This window comes from Balaenoptera ricei, chromosome 1 (assembly GCF_028023285.1).
Source record: "Balaenoptera ricei isolate mBalRic1 chromosome 1, mBalRic1.hap2, whole genome shotgun sequence".
Lineage (NCBI taxonomy): Eukaryota > Metazoa > Chordata > Mammalia > Artiodactyla > Balaenopteridae > Balaenoptera > Balaenoptera ricei.
Window position 1 is genome coordinate 101,225,734 of NC_082639.1, and position 17,613 is coordinate 101,243,346.

The window sequence follows — 17,613 nt, forward strand, 5'->3', positions numbered from 1 at the left end:
GCCATTCTAGAAGATTGCTTTTCCTATCCTGGATAATATTTCAGCCTACTGCGTCTGAAGGCTCTAGTAGGCAACTGCTCAGTTCCAACCACATACTCCCTGGTTAGGCATGTAGCTGCCTCTATCTTTAGAAACATTTAATATCGCTTTTACCCCCATATTGCAGGCACTACCCCTTGTTCTCTTTATACGGTGCCTACAAATTGATGGCAATCTGTATTTACACTAGTTTTAAGACGAGATTAAGCATTAAGTTGAAAAAGAACATCTCCCCCCTCCCCACTACAGGTTAATAAGCAGACTATTTTGGTGCAAGTGCAAAGTAAGTCATGAATACAATGTCTCCAGATAAGAATGATTAAATTCACTAGGTTTACTTCCAGTTCCTGAATCTGAACCTTTGATGTTCCTTTTGGCACTGCAAAGGGTATTTATTATCTGCATTTCGGATGTTCCTAGAGTTCCAGTTTTCTTTTATTAAGGTATAGGACCACATTTCATTGCCCAGAGTTATACTGAAAGCATTACAAAGCATACCCTTCCCCTTTGGATACTGGACACTGCTTCTCTGTGCTCTCAAGTCATGGAGCTGGACATAATCTGAAATGTGTCCTAAGTGGTTTTGCAAAATGATCACTAGCGCAAACTCTTGGCCCCTTTACATGTATTTATGGATATCAAACAACTCATGTGACTCTGTTGGCCTCTTAATGACCTTGAGAATTGCTTGTTCTGAGAACAGAACCCTTAATAGCACAGACATGCATAGGAGGTCCCCTCATATTCCAAATAAACAAGTTTCCTTAGCTACTTTTCCATTGTTTGTCTTTCTATAGCTTCATCTTGGCCAAGCGGAACAGCAGCTATCATCAGTAAGATAGTATCCTTTCCTCCTTTCCTCTTTCTCAGTTATCAGGGTGTCAAATATTAGAAGAACAAAAGATCTGATGTGAGGCATAGCTGACTGACTTTGGAGGAAATCTGTTTTAGATACACCAGTCCATAATTCTGTTTTTCATATACATTTTACAATCTAAAATATTTACACTCATCCCAGTAGCTAGAAACAGTATCTTGTTGCTTAAATTTGGTTTCCTTAAGCTTCAGTCAAATACTAATGATCCACATTTCTGCCTTTTTAAAGAAAAAAGTGAAAAAAAATTGATGTCTTTGGTAGAATGAATCAAGGTCCTCATAATCACAGTATTCCAGTGTTGACTGAAAAAGCCTAGGTTTGGGCTTCCCTGGTGGCGCAGTGGTTAAGAATCCGCCTGCCAATGCAGGGGGACATGGGTTCGAGCCCTGGTCCCGGAAGATACCACTCGCCACGGAGCAACTAAGCCCGTGCGCCACAACTACTGAGCCTGCGCTCTAGAGCCCGTGAGCCACAACTACTAAAGCCTGCGTGCCTAGAGCCCGTGCTCTGCAACAAGAGAAGCCACCGCAATGAGAAGCCCATGCACCACGACGAAAAGTAGCCCCTGCTCGCCGCAACTAGAGAAAAGCCCGCGCGCAGCAATGAAGACCCAATGCAGACAAAAATAAATAAAATAATAATTATAAAAAGAAATTAAAAAAAAGCCTAGGTTTGAAATCATTCTTTTATATCTCCTTAATTAGGATTGGGAAATCTGAGCTATCCTAATTCAACTTCCCTATTTTGCAAAATTAGGAAACTATTGGCTAGAGTAGTAAAATTATAGTTAGAGCTCATGTTCTCTGGCTCCTAGACTTATGCTCTCAAAACTACACCAAGACTGGTAGACTGTACAGTAGTACAAAAATAGACCAAAAGATCCAATGGCAGTTTTTAGCACTTCACGTAAATGTGTGAGAATCTGCCATATAGCTTTGAATCACCCCAACATAACAAAGCAGGTTCTGACATATTTTATACTGAGACAAAATGAGGAACTCAGATCTTCCAATATTGTCCAAATGTCACGTCCAAACGTCTGAATTAAATATTAACTTTCAATAAAGGCAATCAGTGGAAAAAGCAATTATGACTAAGCAAAGAACTTCCAGTTTTTATTTTTCAAACATTTAACAAGAAAAATATTCAACCAAATTTTTAAAAATTAGGATGGATTAATTTACAATAAAATAGTCAACTTAAAATATCAGCCCTTTCATTTAGGGCCAAGGAGGCCAATAGTTCCTGTTTAAACAGCAGAACTGCACAATTGACATTTTTAACCTATATTTAATGGCACAGAAATATAAAAGTCATACAAGTTCCATTGAGATCCTCCCTTCCCTCCAGAGAATTCATACAATTGCTTCTTAGGTCAGTACTCAGGCCTTTAAAAATTACCAGTTATATTTTGAAATATATCTACAATTACTCTGATAACAAGAACACTTTAAAAACAATTCTTATAAGAAACACCTTAAGATAATTTCGTGGCACATTAGGTTTCTTAAAGAAACAGCAAAGATGAAAAATAATGTACAAGAATTATAGTCTCTTGTTTATAGAAACCACCCAAATTAAATACTTTCTCTAATTTAATTATCCTTGCTTCTTATAATTTATTAGCAGAGATGAATTACAAGAAGAAGAATGCACCCTTTTTTGGTTCTTGGTTGTAGCTGCCAGCTTAAGAGTTCATGACTGTAAATGTAAAGCAAAACATGACTATGCTCACAAATTCTGGAATGGAAAAAAACCAAACTATCTCTTTAAAGTGTTTCTCTATCCTTGCTTTCAAGTCAAGACAAAAAATTCACAGCAGTTTAAAGGATGATGAAAGACTAAACATGGGGCCCACTACAATACAGATTGAGGATAATTTTACCTATTACACTCCTGAAGTGAAAACTATAATAAGTACGATTTGACCAAGTAGCATTCTATAGTAAGCTGTTGGAGTAAATACAGCACTCAACAGATTCATTTATAGACAGGCATGGTAGCCTTCACACAGAACACCTTATTTTCACAATCTTGAACGTACAACCTTTAAGAAACAAACAGACATAAAGTAATATGTAATTTATGACAGCTGGCCAGGCACTTAACTTGGGGAAAGAGACTTTCAGATTTTGAGGTAAACTGTAATTGTCTTCAGCAATCACAAACATATTCTATAAACTATCTGATACCACACTAATTGAAGTTATTCAGCGTTTTAACTGTAAGTTTGTCACTCTACTGTGCCAAAATGCATACCAAAGTGTAACTCTTTAAGAAGCTATTAAAAAGAACATTTTCAAGTCTGAACTTTGGCCCCATTTAGATACTTCTGTGCTTAGAACATACTTGAGAAAACTAAAAGATACAAACATACAAGGGTAATGGGCAGAAGAGCCTAAAATGAGTTAATTTTTTCCCCCCAATTTGACATTCGTAAGAATCACACTGTCAGTCACATAGACAAGAGGAAGAAGAAGAAGAAGACAATGACAACTGAGGTGACAAGTCTCCATCTATCCTCAAGAAAATGACAGAGCAATGCTCCAAGAGGAGCAGAAGCCAAGTGGCAGAGAGTTTCTGTTTACCGACACGGACTGTGAAAGCTCTCAGAATTAACACTAAGGAGCACAACTCATTCTCTGGGTACATTATGTTTTTTCTTCTCTTCCGAATTCATTTCAAGGCAATGTGAAATTTGCTTAATAAATGAAAATTCATGTTAGAAGATAAGAGGACCTCAGTAAGTATTTACACATTAGAAGACGAGAACAGGAAGTGGCCGTTTTGGAAGTATTCTTTTATCAAAAGTTATCCAAGTCTATTACTCATTAGAATTATCAGGATATTATCTGCAAATGGAAAAGCCAAGCCTCCAAATCCTCATAACTATTAATTACATTCTCTATTCCCTTCTCAAACAGCCATTCCAATCCAAAGGCTACTTCTTGTTCAGAACAAGAACAAACTCATCAGCTTGTTATCTGGTATGCCCAGACTAATTAATCAACATCCTGTTTGAAACCCTTCAAAGAACATTATGAATAAAGAAAAATTTAAAAATTTTGATCTGAGGCATCCTCATTCTCAAAAACATGAGAAAAAATATTGGCTTAATTTGGTTTCCATGTGGCTAAAAACAGAGTCTAGATCCTTTATTTATAAGGACTTCTAAGCTGACCCTTCTCAGGATAACAAGTTTTTCCAGTCATGGTTAAGAATTTGTGCTAACTGACCTCTTCTCTCCTTGCAGGACTAACCACATGCATCTGGCAAAACTACTAGCTGGAATTAATGGCGCAATGAGCAAATGTGGAAGAATTTCTCTCTCTGTGATGCTGACTGGCTCACTGAAGTTTTGAAACTGTGACCCTGGTCTATTAGCACCATGTTTTACTCAACTGAAATAATCAAGCCACTGCTATGGGGTGAAGGACAGGGGATGGGGTGAGAAGGGGACCGAGGGCAATTATATACATGAATAATTACCATGATACGCAATGAAAATGTGTCTATTAACATATTTGAGGCTTGAGAATCATTGATCACAGCTATTAAATAAACCTGCATCAAATTTTTATAATTTTGAACACCTGCAAATGTAGACGTTCTGATATGACCCAAATTTAAATATGAATGGAAGTTCATTGAACATCAGATTATCAGTAAGCTAGAAGAAACAAATTATATACATTTTGCAGGTAGTAAACTACCAAAACAAAAAAAAGTGGAGATGAGGTAAAAAGTAAGCAAAATTATTCCTAATCATTTATAGTCTCACCTTTCTCTTGGGAAAGCCCCAAAACAGGTCTCTAGAAAAATCAACTTCATACATGTAAGAAATGGCATCTGCTATCATATTGGTATATCTTTCCCTCAAAGCTAGATGGGTCACAGACATATCTCAGACAATCATTTTCATGTATAACAGTTTCTAAGACATCTATTCCACTGAAGTATTGTAAAGGAAGTCTACAAACCACTTCCAGGAAAAAGGCACTTCACTGTGAAAGTCAGATTTAATTACAAGAAAGTCGAGAAGACGAGGATAGACTCAAAAAAGTCAGTATTCACTTTTGTATTTCTGAATACAGAGCAGATGCCAGTTTATAGAATATAGCTGATAACATTACAAACAAACCAAACAGCAACATTTAACTATATTCTCAGCAAAACAGTAATTTATGACATTTCTCCAAAACCCAACATAGTTCCAAGTTCAACAGTAAAAAGGAAAAAAAATCACCAGCAGTTGCTACTTCAGAGCTCAAGACATTGTTTTCTACAGAATTTCATGTTTCTACAGTTTGGTTCTCTGTTTCAGAGCATTAATTGCTTTTCAGATGAAAAACCTGGGGTGGCGGAGGTTGGTTTGTGTGTGCTCGGGGAGAACCCAGGGTGGAGAAATACTGGGAGTAACAAGAGGTTCATTTCTCTGGTCAGACAACCAAGTGAGGAGGTAGTTACTCTGAGAACTTCTCAAATAGAGAAAATTATACTGATCTACTGAGAGTTGGGGAAATCGCAGGAGCTTGTTTGTGAGACTGAAGATAGCAACAGGAATACTTCTCCTCCAGGGAAGTCAGGACCAAGGTGTCAGTGCAGCTGAAATAAACATGGAATCTGTATAAATGGTACATAGAGAGTATTAGAAAAACAAGGTTACAAAATCAACATAAATGATAATACTTTCATTTCCAAACTTGTCCTACCTTGACGGTGGCTCTTTTCTCATGCTAGAACTTTAAAAGTATCTATGAGAAAAGAATACACACCATGTCATCACCATGTGTGATCCTTCAAGCTCCTGGTAATACATTTCATAAACAATGTCTTCTAATTTCTAATATTATTGAAAATTTAACAGTCTGTAAAATAATTAAATGTTTTAAAAACAGTTTAGGCTGTGGTACTCTCAGAAAGGGTGCCATAAGGAAAGTTCTTTATTTTAGAGTTGTAAGTGAGCAGAAACTCTGTTAAACAGCAACATAGAAAAGATAACAGCAACACTCCTCCAAATTGCCTAAATAATATTTAAAATTATGTCAACAGACCACATGCTCACCTTGTTACATCACCACACATGGCAATCCCATACAACCTTGAGTCCCATCATCACTGCTGTTGAGTTTTTTCATTCGGTACTGACGTATTTCTCTTACCAGTGTGTAAAAGGCATCTTCAACACCCTATAAGAGAGAGAAAATGATAAAGACAGCTTAACAGACACAACCCAAGTTGTAAGCTCTCTCTCATTTGTACTTCTTTATGTGGATTTAAAATTGCAATTATTAAATTATTAGCTGATAAAACAGGCTGATTCAGCATTCCTATTGAGTCACATTAGCAGGCTGATATACAAATAGCACTTTCTGCAAAGATAACATTCAAGTAAAGGAAAATGGGTAACATGGGACATACAGAACTACCAGATCTAAAGATTCCATTCAGGAGGGCCTATGCCTTAAATAGTAGCTGGTGTTGATGGAGAAAGGACTCATATTTTAAGTATCTTTAATAAAGGGTCTTCATTTTAGAAATATTTGTGCATGTTAATTTGCAGGAGTAAAAAAGAAACCACACTTGAATATTAATAAATTCATTTTGGGTTTAAACTGAAGATTAAAAAAATAGAACAGTATTAAAAAAATCCAAAACAACAAAGAATGTGGATCACGTCTCTAGTGAAGAGTCAATCAATCAAACTTTTCTGCCTTAAATAAACCCTTGCCAGATGCTAAAAGCTGTACTATACCTGTCTGGTCTTGGCTGAGGTTTCAATGAATGGAATCCCATAACTCTTGGCCAGTTCATGGGCTTGTTTTGTGTCAACTGTCCTTGTTGGCAAATCACACTTGTTTCCTACTAGCACCATAGGTACATCATCTGAGTCTTTTACACGCTTAATCTGTTCCCTAAAAAAGGGAATATGTTATCATAAGAATAAACTTTTAGGAAGGAATAAACAGCTAGGGCAAAAAAGAAAATCTAGCAAATTTTACCTAGCCCTATTAGCTTCTATACTGAGTTTCACTTTTTTTCTACTTATAAAAGGCCTTGCATACTAAGAAGACTGGTGTAGACTTGATGCAGCAGCCGCAGGGAAGCCAAGTACCAGTTCACCTTCTATCTTGACACATGTCCCTGTTAGGCCCCTTGATTCTCCAAAGAGCTTGGCTCTGGAGTTAACTGGCAACTTGAAATCACACTCTAGGTTAAGGTCTGAAGTATAAAAAGTAAAGCTTACTGCCTCCAAATAACTTTTTGAAGCTCCCTTGAGAGTGACAGTATTTAATGAAAGACAGTCTATCCACTTCTCTAGACGGGTGGTGTCCAAACATTTTCTTCAAACAAATTATAGTCCAAGATATAAAATAGGAAACACCAGAACTGCTCTTATTAACAGGGGACTAAAGGATTTGGAACTCCCAACTGACAGTTCTCTCTTCAATGACAAGTAAGACATACCACACAGCAGTTTGGAAACTACTGTTCCAGATTCTCTTGATCAACCCTGTCCAATAGGACTTACTATGATGATGGAAATGTTCTCTAGCTGCACTGTCCAACTATATATGCTAGTCAAATGAAGTTACTGAACACCTGAAAAGTCAGTTGCTAATGGGACCAAGGAACTGATTTTTAAATTGTTTAATTTCAATGAATTTATTTATTTTAAAATTTATTTATTTATTTTTGGCTCTGTTGGGTCTTCATTGCTGTGCGCAGGCTTTTCTCTTCGTTGCTGTGGCGAGCAGGGGCTACTCTTTGTTGTGGTGCGCAGGCTTCTCATTGCAGTGGCTTTTCTTGTTGTGGGGCACAGGCTCTGGGCGCACAGGCTTCAGTAGTTGTGGCACACAGGCTCAGCAGTTGTGGCACACGGTTTAGCTGCTCCACGGCCTTTGGGTCTTCCCGGATCAGGGCTTGAACCCATATCCCCTGCACTGGCAGGCGGACTCTCAACCACTGCACCACCAGGGAAGCCCAATTTTAATGAATTTAAATAACCACATATGGTTTGTGGGTACCATACTGCACAGCACTGCTCTAGACTCTACCCTGGGATTACATACAAAGTTATGTACTTGAAATGCATTTCACTGGCTATCTGCATAACTGAGCTTTGGTGTGATGGCAGTAACCTATGTGAAGGGATAATATAAGACAACCTAAGGAGAAAAATGATTTCTAGAAATTCAGCAAATACTTTTTTGGTGCTTGCAAAGTGCTAAGCATTTTATTAAGTGCTGCTATTAACTCCAGAGAGAAAATGGAAAGTAGAGCAGGTTTAGGGGAAGAAAACCAGTTTTAGACTAGTTTGTTTCTGAGAGTCGACATCGTCATATGGATGGAGCATACACCAAGACTCAGGCTCCAGGCAGAACGCTTGTGTAGCGTTTACTCTGTGCTAAACACTGCTCTGAGTGATTCACATATTTATTAACTCGTTTAATTTTCACAGCAACTCTTGGTAGGTACTACTATCTCCCTATTATAGATAAGGAAACTGAGGCCCAGCGATTTAGTAGTTTGCCCCAAAGTTCCATGGCTAAGAGATGATGGAGCCAAGTTTCAACCCAGGCAGAGTCTATATTCTTAACCATTATATTATTCTGCTTAAAGAACACAGAGCTAAGAAAAAGGAGCCCTGGGTTTTTGGTCCTGGCTCTGCTACGAATAACAATCAATCATGACTATGAAAACCTAACAAACCACCTTCTGAACTTTGTTTCTGTAAAATGAGAATGTTGTATTAGAATTTTTATGGTCCAATCGAGCTTTGAAACTTTAAGGTTCTGTGGAGAAAGACCATCTTTACATTCCTTTGCCTTGTTTTCATCTTTATCTAACACCCCTCCCCCCATTTGTTTCTTCCTGCTATCTTCTCTATTACATACTGAAGAATGTTTCTCAGAGGTGTTTTCCTCTCTGAAATGCCTTTGTGGTCTCTCATAACACCTCTAGTTCTGAATCACTCCCATTAGCAAGCAAGCTTCATTTATGTATTATCAGGCATTCTAGACATAGTGGCTTATATAAAATAAACTCCAGTATTAACTTTCAGTAATAATCCCAGATTCTCAATGTCACAACCTAAAAGCAATTCTTTTCATAATTAAAAAATTGTATCTTCCCTAGTGTGGTATCCTCATTCCCACCCCAAAACTTCGGAACACACTTAAAGATCATCCTTTCAGAAAAAACAATGCTCCTAGTACCTGTAGAGGTTAATATCTGCAAATGATTTGCTATTATTGATGGCAAATACACAAAGGAAGCCTTCGCCTGTCCTCATGTATTGGTCTCTCATGGCACTGTACTCCTCTTGTCCAGCTGTATCCAGTATGTCCAACAGACAGGTTTCACCATCTATAACCACCTGTTTTCGGTAAGAATCCTGGGGTGTGGAGGGGAGGGGGGCAGGGAGAGAGGGAGATTCCATTTTTATTAAAAATCACAGGGAATGCAATGCTATAGCTAAGGTTAAATAAGCTCCTAACCAAGTCCAATTCTGTCTCTTTGGTTTGTCCCTCAAACTGCTGATATATAATCACAAACAGAAAGTACTTAATGTCACCCTAGGAAAAAAGCCCCAAATGCTATATGCTTATAGAAAGGAAAATGTGGTCACTCTGTTCCTGGAAAAGATGAAGAAAACATGGTAATTGAAAAGACAGTTCTACCGCACTTAGACTAGAGATTATGTTCACTGAAGTATGAACTGTACTTCTCTTATTTGAGTTGTTTATTGTCCATTTACAATTCTAAACATACCTCCACCAATTATAACTTGGTCCAGGATGCACTATCTTTTGTGTTTATGATTAAATACACAAATACCTTTTATTTCAGACAAGGTTATAATATCAAAATATTTTTCTCATCATGACAGACTGTACCTCTGGGGAATGTTCCTGAATCAAATTCCTAAAGGTTCCAAACATGGTATAGTTACATTAATTCCTCGGGAAGATAGACATGAATAGATCATATTAAAAATTTTTTTTTCAATTTGGCTCTAAGGCAAAAATTTTACTTGTATCTTAATATTTATATTCTGGGAATTCAGTTCAAAGAAAATAACCTCATCACACTTAGTAAAGATCTGGCTCCAGAAACAGTATGCAACATAGTTTGCCAGCCCATTGAACAGCGCCTCTGTAACTCACGCCATTGCGGAACTGTAATATACTTTCAAATTAACATAGAATTCACATTGTCAAAATTTCCTTAAAGCGTGAAATATGGTCAAATGTATGAGTGTTCTGAGGAAATAAGCAAAATTAAAATGATAAAGATAGGTTTTAGTCAAACTAATTCATGATAATAGAAGTCAGAGAAGTGGTCATTTCCTGGCAGGATAGGGGGGTTTACTGACTAGAAAGGGGCATGAAAGAACTCTCCCGGGCATTGGAAATAGTCTATATTTTTATCTATGTGGCGTTTACATAAGTGTACACAAATTTAAAGCCACTGAGCTATAGATGTAAGATTTAGATACCTTATGTAAATTACCTCACAACAAATAAAACTCTGAAAAATATTAAAATGTCCTAACCATTAATACTAAAGCTGGTAAGCCTAAAATAAAATTTTGCCAAGGACTAATGACTATTTTTAATAATGGCTATATTAGAGTCAGCTTGCATTAAACACTCAATGGCTGGGTGGTACGAAGACCAGGATGTGGATTAAAATAATCTCTAGAATAAGATTACAAACTCTTAAAGCACTTTAGATGCCATTTACTGAAGCCAATCTATAACATGAACTCCCACAAAAACAACAAAAACTTTAAATAAGTGATAATTACACAGTGCGTTAGCATCCACAAAAATTTAACATATTTGATTTTTCACAACATCCCCTGGGTGTCAGGCAAGACAGGTTTATGGTAATTTAATAGATAAGAAAAGTGATTTGCTCACTATCATATAACTAACTGCAAACAGGGACCGTATTCCTAGGCACAGTGACTCAAAATCTCATGCTCTTTCTTCCCTAACCCACAGTCTCAGCTGCTTCAAGAGGCTAAGAAACACTCAGATCTCTGAATCCTTCACCTCCATCCTGCTATCATTCAGGTATTCTATCTATGACTTGTGTTTCTTTTTAACGGAGCTGTCATATGTGGAGAAACTAAATGATTTCAACACTGAGTTTGTAACCGTTTTCAAAACTGTTAAAAACTGTAAACTTTTTAGAAAATCATCAGTAGCTAATAAAAGTAAACTCTTCTCCAAAAACAGGTAAAGCTTTACTTATTTTATTACTGAACACAGTGCCCCAAATAACTTTTTATTTTCTCTCCTGATTATTCCTTTAGCTAAGGAATAGCTGAAAGGTATGGAAAAGGGAATGGGTTAAGAGTAAACCGAAAGAGAGAGGTATGGTCAGCGGACTGCCACTGGGCCTCACCTCTATGGTGGGATCATATTCATCTACAAAGTGGTTCTGGATCAGCTGGATTGTCAGTGCGCTTTTCCCAACACCACCTGCTCCAACCACCACCAGTTTGTACTCAGTCATTTCACACCAGCAAGAACCTGTGGGAAAGCAGCAATTAGGGTTAACTGTCGAACCACATCTACAGTACTTCAAAGCTTTCTGTAATCAACAGTAACTAAAACCAGAGTCTGTAATGTATTGGTTCCGTACACGTTCATCTCCACTTGGTTCTCAAAGTGATTCAGGAGTGCAAAAACACTTGCAGGTTACTGTGGATCTCAGAATTCTGGATTAGTCTTCTACCTACCCCCACCCTCGTCTATTTTTCAATAGCCCTTGGGCCCCGCCCTCAGCCTAAGGTAAAGAAACCCCCCCTTCCTACTCCTTTAAATCTTCTGAGCTCTGGGGGGCGGCCTCCAGACCATCTCCCCTTCTCTCTCCCCCGCCTGTCTCCAAAGAGCTCCCCCGTAGGGCTCAAAACGAAGGACCCCCCGCCCAGGGCCTTTGTCTCCAGCTCGTAGATTCCGCTCGATTCCTGGCAACAAGGAGTCGTCAGCATGCTCCAAAGTCGAACGCTACACACGCCAGAGCCTTACCTCAAGCTCCACTGCCTCCGCTTCGGACAGATTTGGACCACAACCGGGAAAAATGTTGGAGACCCCGGAACCGCCATGAACAGCCCCCACCAGGGAGCGGCACTTCCGGCCCCGCCCGCTACGCAATCAGTCGGCGCCCCAGGCGCCGGAGTCCCCGCCCCGGCCACGTGGGCCTCCGACCCAGGAGTCACGCGGCAGGCCGCACCCAGACCCGCCCCTCCCATACAGGACGTTTTAATAATGAAAGCGCTAGGTGCTAGTGTCTCAAAAATCAGTAAAACTTTATTCGCTTCCATTCTTTCGCCATTAACAGAAAACTGGAGAAAGCAAAAGTGTTACGTGTTTACAAAGATAAATGGCCTCTTTACCCAGAGTAGATCAAAACCTCAAACGACAACGGGGAAGATAAAAGCACCCTCCCCCACATCCCCTGAGCTGACCCATGTCATCTTAGACAAAGCCTTCAGTCCACTGGCCAGGGACCCTGTATGTGGCCAATTCAAGATGAGGGCCAAGAAATCAGACCAATCCGTTCCCGTGATATAAAGCCGAACAGAAGCTACACCAAGGGTCAAGTGCCTGTACTTTTCACAGGACACAGGAACCAGGCGGCTACTTATAAAAAAAACAAGATTCATTTCAGGCACAACTTTTTTATTATTTTTTGTTTGTTTTGTTTTGTTTTGAAAACAGTAAAAGAAACTGGGTCCTAGAAGCTGCAGTGATCTAAGCAGCAGCAAGTTTGTGCATTCATCCTTTTGTTTTTTCTTTAAATACGTTTAAATTATCACACTGCTGGCACACCTCATTTGCATGAAATTCTGCACCATATATACTAATTGTGGTTAAGTTACACCCCCTATCCTCGGGGGGGGGGGGGGAACTACCCTGGAAGATAATTTTCACTGAAATCTAACCAAACATCATTAAGTGGACTGTGACAAGATTATAAATGATATGAAAAATAACATTTTAACATTTGGCCATCAACTTAAAGAACTGGTTTGCCTATGCAAATTTTTGTTAATTTTTAATATATTCTACCATCATATGGTTCTCAGAATTAAAGCATAATGAACAGAAAAGAAAAGGAAAAAGAATGCAACTGAGTGCTAAGGCAGAACATCTTGCCAAAAGTAATGAAGGTAGAGTATATACTAAGTATCAAGTGCAGAATTTCATAGGGCCAACAAGGTAACAGTCTATATTTTTCACTTACACAGGCAGAAGTGGATTTGCAATTACCAGTTGCATTAAATGCACCAAATAAAGCTCCTAAAATTGATTCTATAAGGCGCCACCTTAAGTTTTCCAGCCTGCAACTGTGCATAATTTTAAAATGGTTTTCTTAAATTTATTTATTTTTTTAAACATAACACGAGGAAGGTGTTAAAACTGGTGTAATAGCTCAATAGAATAAGTATTCCAGATTTTGGGAGGGATGAAGAGGGAGATATTCAGAACCCTTCACCAGAATCCCCCCAACTTGATCATAGTGGATTAATGATGTGCTTTGTGGATGTGGTTAGTCAATGACACCAGCTTGACGGATCTTTCTTTCGGCACCAAATCCCTGTGAGGAAATAAAATTGCAGTTAATCACCTGGGTGCATGACAATCATTGTACATTCACAATTCCAAAAAGGACTACCAAAGCATTACTCTCAATCACCACCAATTCTTTTGCAGAGGAGGAAATCTATAGTAAGCCTTCCTAAACTATGTTCAGAGTATCAGGAACACCAAGAAATGTTCCTCTTACTGTAAGCAACCATTACGTTAGGGGCTGAACCAATGTGCAGGGATCCTGACTAGTTATGATAGCTATACTGAAGCACCTTGGTAAAGTAAGCTCTTTGAGTTATGCTAAAATAGGTTTTCAAGTAGTATGTTGGTCTGTCAGTTGCCCCCATCCGCCCAAAACCTTGTATGCCCTCATACCATTGAGTTATCTGGTCCCCTTGGCTGACGAAGAACCATTAGGCGAGGAGCACTGGCATCATCCAGGGTGATGTTCTTCAAGCGATTGACCAACCTATCAGGTCGTGGAGCTGCAACAGCCTTGGGGCCCTCGCTGTAACAAAGTCAAGAGGTGAGAAGAAGCAACACTTGGTGGGAAGAAAAGTACATGCAGAGGAGTGTGTCTTCTACCTAACTACCCAAATGACTCAGTTTTAATGAGGGGAGACTCTTGCCTCACCTAGCCAACTAACTAACTAGCAAGACAGGGCAGACAAGTTTGTTTTTATTCTGAACTCAATGTTTATTACTGCTTAGGAGCTGGAAGAATCATTTGGGTGAGGGTCATCCCTAGACTGGTCTGCAACCAGAAGACCAGTTCCACAGACACATAAAACAATGTAGCAGGTATGGAAAAACATTAGAAAAGGAAAATATGAAGAAATATTTCCAGAGACTCCCAGCTCCTCTCATGCTATTTTGTTATTAAAACAAAACAAAAACATAGTGCCAGAAATGCTAAACTACAAAATTTAGACAATGAAGAAATAACCAGAAAGTGGCAGAAGATAAAAAAAAAAAGCAGTGATGGAAAAGTGAAAAAATATGATAAAGCAGAGATTACGAAAGAGACAGTCCAGGGAGGTTACTGATCAACAACAACAAAGAACTCACCAGACTCGCCAAACATTACAAGCACTGCACTTGCCAGTGCGCTGATTAAAAATCACTGAGAATTCCACCTCATCTCCTGCCTGTAGCTCAATGCCATCCTGAACTTCTTTCACATGGAAAAAGAGCTTCTTGCTATCTCCTACTTCATAGTTAATGAAGCCAAACTGAAATTTTAAAAAGACAGCATAAAAAAGACATACCACACAGCAGGGAAAAGAAACTCACTTTGAATGAAGCACAATTTGCCCCTAGCTAGTAGGGGTTTATAAAATGTGGCGTCAGTGCTGATGCTCGCTGCCTGGGCTATAACAACAGCATATGGGTCTGCAAAACTTGTCAGGGAAGAAATGTATCTTTGAAACCACTGCCATCCACTCTATCATAGCCTGAGAAACAAAGAAAGGTTACCTTGTGCCTACGTATATTGTATGAACTAAGCTTTTGAATTAATCAAAATCATTAGGAAGCTGTTACTTGAACATATGCATCGTTTTGATCCCTCCCAAAATTATTAAGCTGGGTTATGGTATTTTAGAAACAGCCATACAAAATGTTATAGTCACTGTACTGATACCAAAAAATGTCCTGAGGACTCAGAGAGATTTCCTTGAGACTTAAGTACCAGGAATAGGTTTGTTTGCCTGAAGCTTATTTTATGAACACTTCTACACATGGTTTCTTTCTTTGTGTGGTCTGCAAAAGAAGCTTGAGCCAAGTATGAAAAACATTACAGTCTTTCTATTCTGGAAATCTCACTCCAAACTTATTTTCCCCATTGTGTTAGCTATTAATACTACTCTTACTTTCCTTTTGCTACTATTGCCGTTTTATCTTTCCATGTGGTTTTCTCTGTGTTTTTAATAAGCTACTTCAAATCACTGAAAAGGGGGGTAAAGTGGAAATAAAAACCAAATGAATGTTGATGGTTCCCCCTTGGCTGAAAAATTTTCAAGGTTTTGGTTACTATTTGGTTACCAACTCATAAAAGGATCAAATTCAGATCAAGAGATATAACCACTTACCTGATCTTTCACACACTCCACTGTGGCCCTACGCAGGGGTGTAATGTTGTAGGCCATAGTCTGTGCATTTTGGCCCAGGACACACAACTGGAACTTGACGCTCTCCCCTTTCTGTAGGCAATCCCCTTTGTTGGCCATCCCAACTATGCCAAATGGATAGACCTCACCTTTCATATCCCCTGTAAGGAGAAACAGGTACAAAGTCTAAAAGCTAATATTTCACAAAAGCCCTCTGCTGATGGTCCTAATGAATTTTTAATTTGCTAAAAATATATTCACTAAGAAGATTTTTTTTATACCTAAGAAATTCTACTTTAAAGCTCCAATAAAATCCTGAATGCTAAATACTACCACAAAAACAAATGAGAACTTGTAGCTCATTATCACCTTACTAGCTAATGAACAGTTTTAAACCACATTTATGGGGAAAAAAAGAAAATAACACTAGCACTCACAATCTCATTACCTTTGAGCTTTTAAAGCTCTACGGGTTGCTAACATGATCCACTGGATTATCTTCTTCCCAAGTTCACAATATGAGCCAGTCAGAAACATTTCTGATCCATACCCGACTGGGCATTAAACAAGCCAGGCATAGGCAAAAACACAAAATAGATAAATCATTTCTTGGCATTCTACCTCCTTTCTTTGTTTGATTGTGGCTCCCTCAAACCTACAGGCACCTTTCTTCTAGATCAGGGCCCAGCACACTTTTTCTTAAAGGGCCAGATAGTAAATATTTTAGTCTTGTAGGATCCTGTCTCTGTCATGATGACTCAACTTTGCTGTTGCAGTGAGAAAGCAATCAAAGACAGTATGTAAACAAACAGTCTTGGTTGTGTTTCAAGAAAACTTTATTTATAAAAACAAGCTATCATATTTGCTGAGCTCTGCCCTAGAGTAAAATGTTGGCTGGAGGTCAGTGCAGGCTATGGATAAAAACCAGGCCAAAGAGTCCATCCAGTTGCCTATCAGTTCACCTGGACGGTGAATTCACTGAATCAACGAAGGCAGAAAAGAGGGGAAAAACATTAGATGGAAGACGAAGCTTCAAAACTGGGAATGCTTTTAACCATTCTCTTGATGATTATAGGGGTAAGTGAAGATTTTCTTCTCAAACTTACGGGAACTAAAAACTTTGAGGAGAGATTTCCAATAGATCAAGTCATGCAGAAATACTAAAGACAGCTAGACTGACTTAGTGGTACTAGCAGTAACCACCATTTATTAAACACTTATACTTATGCATATTTAATCTTTATAGAACATTCTGAGGTTGAAGATATTATCCTCATTTTAAAAATGAAGAAACTGGGGCTTCCCTGGTGGCGCAGTGGTTAAGAATCTGCCTGCCAATGCAGAGGACACAAGTTCGAGCCCTGGTCCGGGAAGATTCCACATGCCATGGAGCAACTAAGCCCGTGTGCCACAACTACTGAGCCTGCGCTCTAGAGCCCGTGAGCCACAACTACTGAAGCCCGCGTGCCTAGAGCCCGTGCTCCTCAAAGAGAAGCCACCGCAATGAGAAGCTCGTGCACCGCAACGAAGAGTAGCCCCTGCTCGCCTCATCTAGAGAAGGCCCGTGCGCAGCAACGAAGACCCAAAGCAGCCAAAAATAAGATAAATAAAAAAAACAAAACCAAAACCAAAACCAAAAAAAAAAAAAAAAACCGAAGAACTAAGCTAGTAAAGATTTAATTAATTTGTCTTAGGTTGTACAGCTAGAAGTGGAAGAGCTGGTATTCAGATCTAGGTCTGTCCAGCTCTAAAACCCGTGGTCTTATATTGGGTTAGTTGTATTCCTAAATAAAAGAGCTGTTCTCACCACCAAGTGGGGAAAAGTGACCTTTCTAGCTGCAGAAAACTCTAGGCTTAGAGATTTCAGGAAAGTTTCCTTTTCCACAAAACCTTGCTTTTAGACTATCAAATAGCCAGTGTTGAAGAATAAGTGGATTGGGGGTTGGGAATGCAAAAGTAAATAAAAGGGTGCATGAAA

The 17,613-nt window shown here is 38.8% G+C and overlaps 2 protein-coding genes across 8 annotated transcripts in view; both read right to left on the minus strand.

Annotated features, from left to right (window-relative positions):
• Positions 1-5,075: 5,075 nt before the first annotated feature.
• On the minus strand, positions 5,076-12,070 carry NRAS (NRAS proto-oncogene, GTPase). 4 transcript variants are annotated; one of them, XM_059928468.1, is made up of 7 exons: positions 11,962-12,070; positions 11,336-11,463; positions 9,136-9,314; positions 6,672-6,831; positions 5,982-6,105; positions 5,629-5,670; positions 5,076-5,521 (listed from the first exon to the last, which is right to left on the minus strand). In XM_059928468.1, exons 2-5 carry the CDS (start codon positions 11,444-11,446, stop codon positions 5,986-5,988), a joined length of 570 nt encoding a protein of 189 aa, XP_059784451.1. In that variant the 5' UTR covers positions 11,447-11,463; positions 11,962-12,070; the 3' UTR covers positions 5,076-5,521; positions 5,629-5,670; positions 5,982-5,985. The 4 variants fall into 4 exon arrangements, with proteins under 4 accessions (XP_059784451.1, XP_059784440.1, XP_059784459.1 ...); XM_059928457.1 differs by having other exon boundaries at positions 5,076-5,539; XM_059928476.1 differs by lacking the exon at positions 5,629-5,670.
• A 155-nt stretch (positions 12,071-12,225) lies between these two features.
• Positions 12,226-17,613, minus strand: part of CSDE1 (cold shock domain containing E1) — a 36,168-nt gene continuing 30,780 nt past the window's right edge. For all 4 annotated transcript variants that reach the window (XM_059928547.1, XM_059928531.1, XM_059928521.1 and 1 more), the window contains 4 exons: positions 15,618-15,796; positions 14,596-14,759; positions 13,903-14,035; positions 12,226-13,534 (listed from right to left, as the gene is read on the minus strand). In XM_059928547.1, the coding sequence (XP_059784530.1) occupies positions 13,487-13,534; positions 13,903-14,035; positions 14,596-14,759; positions 15,618-15,796 (524 nt within the window). In that variant the 3' untranslated portion in view covers positions 12,226-13,486. The remainder of the gene's footprint in view (positions 13,535-13,902; positions 14,036-14,595; positions 14,760-15,617; positions 15,797-17,613) is intronic.

Excerpts from the sequence above, each read along its gene's own strand:
- NRAS (XM_059928476.1), bottom strand. The coding sequence starts at position 11,446 with ATGACTGAGTACAAACTGGTGGTGGTTGGAGCAGGTGGTGTTGGGAAA. Across the intron at positions 9,315-11,335 it reads AATATGATCCCACCATAGAG|GATTCTTACCGAAAACAGGT; the intron begins GTGAGGCCCAGT and ends TCCACACCCCAG. Across the intron at positions 6,106-6,671 it reads CCTCAGCCAAGACCAGACAG|GGTGTTGAAGATGCCTTTTA; the intron begins GTATAGTACAGC and ends TCTCTCTTATAG.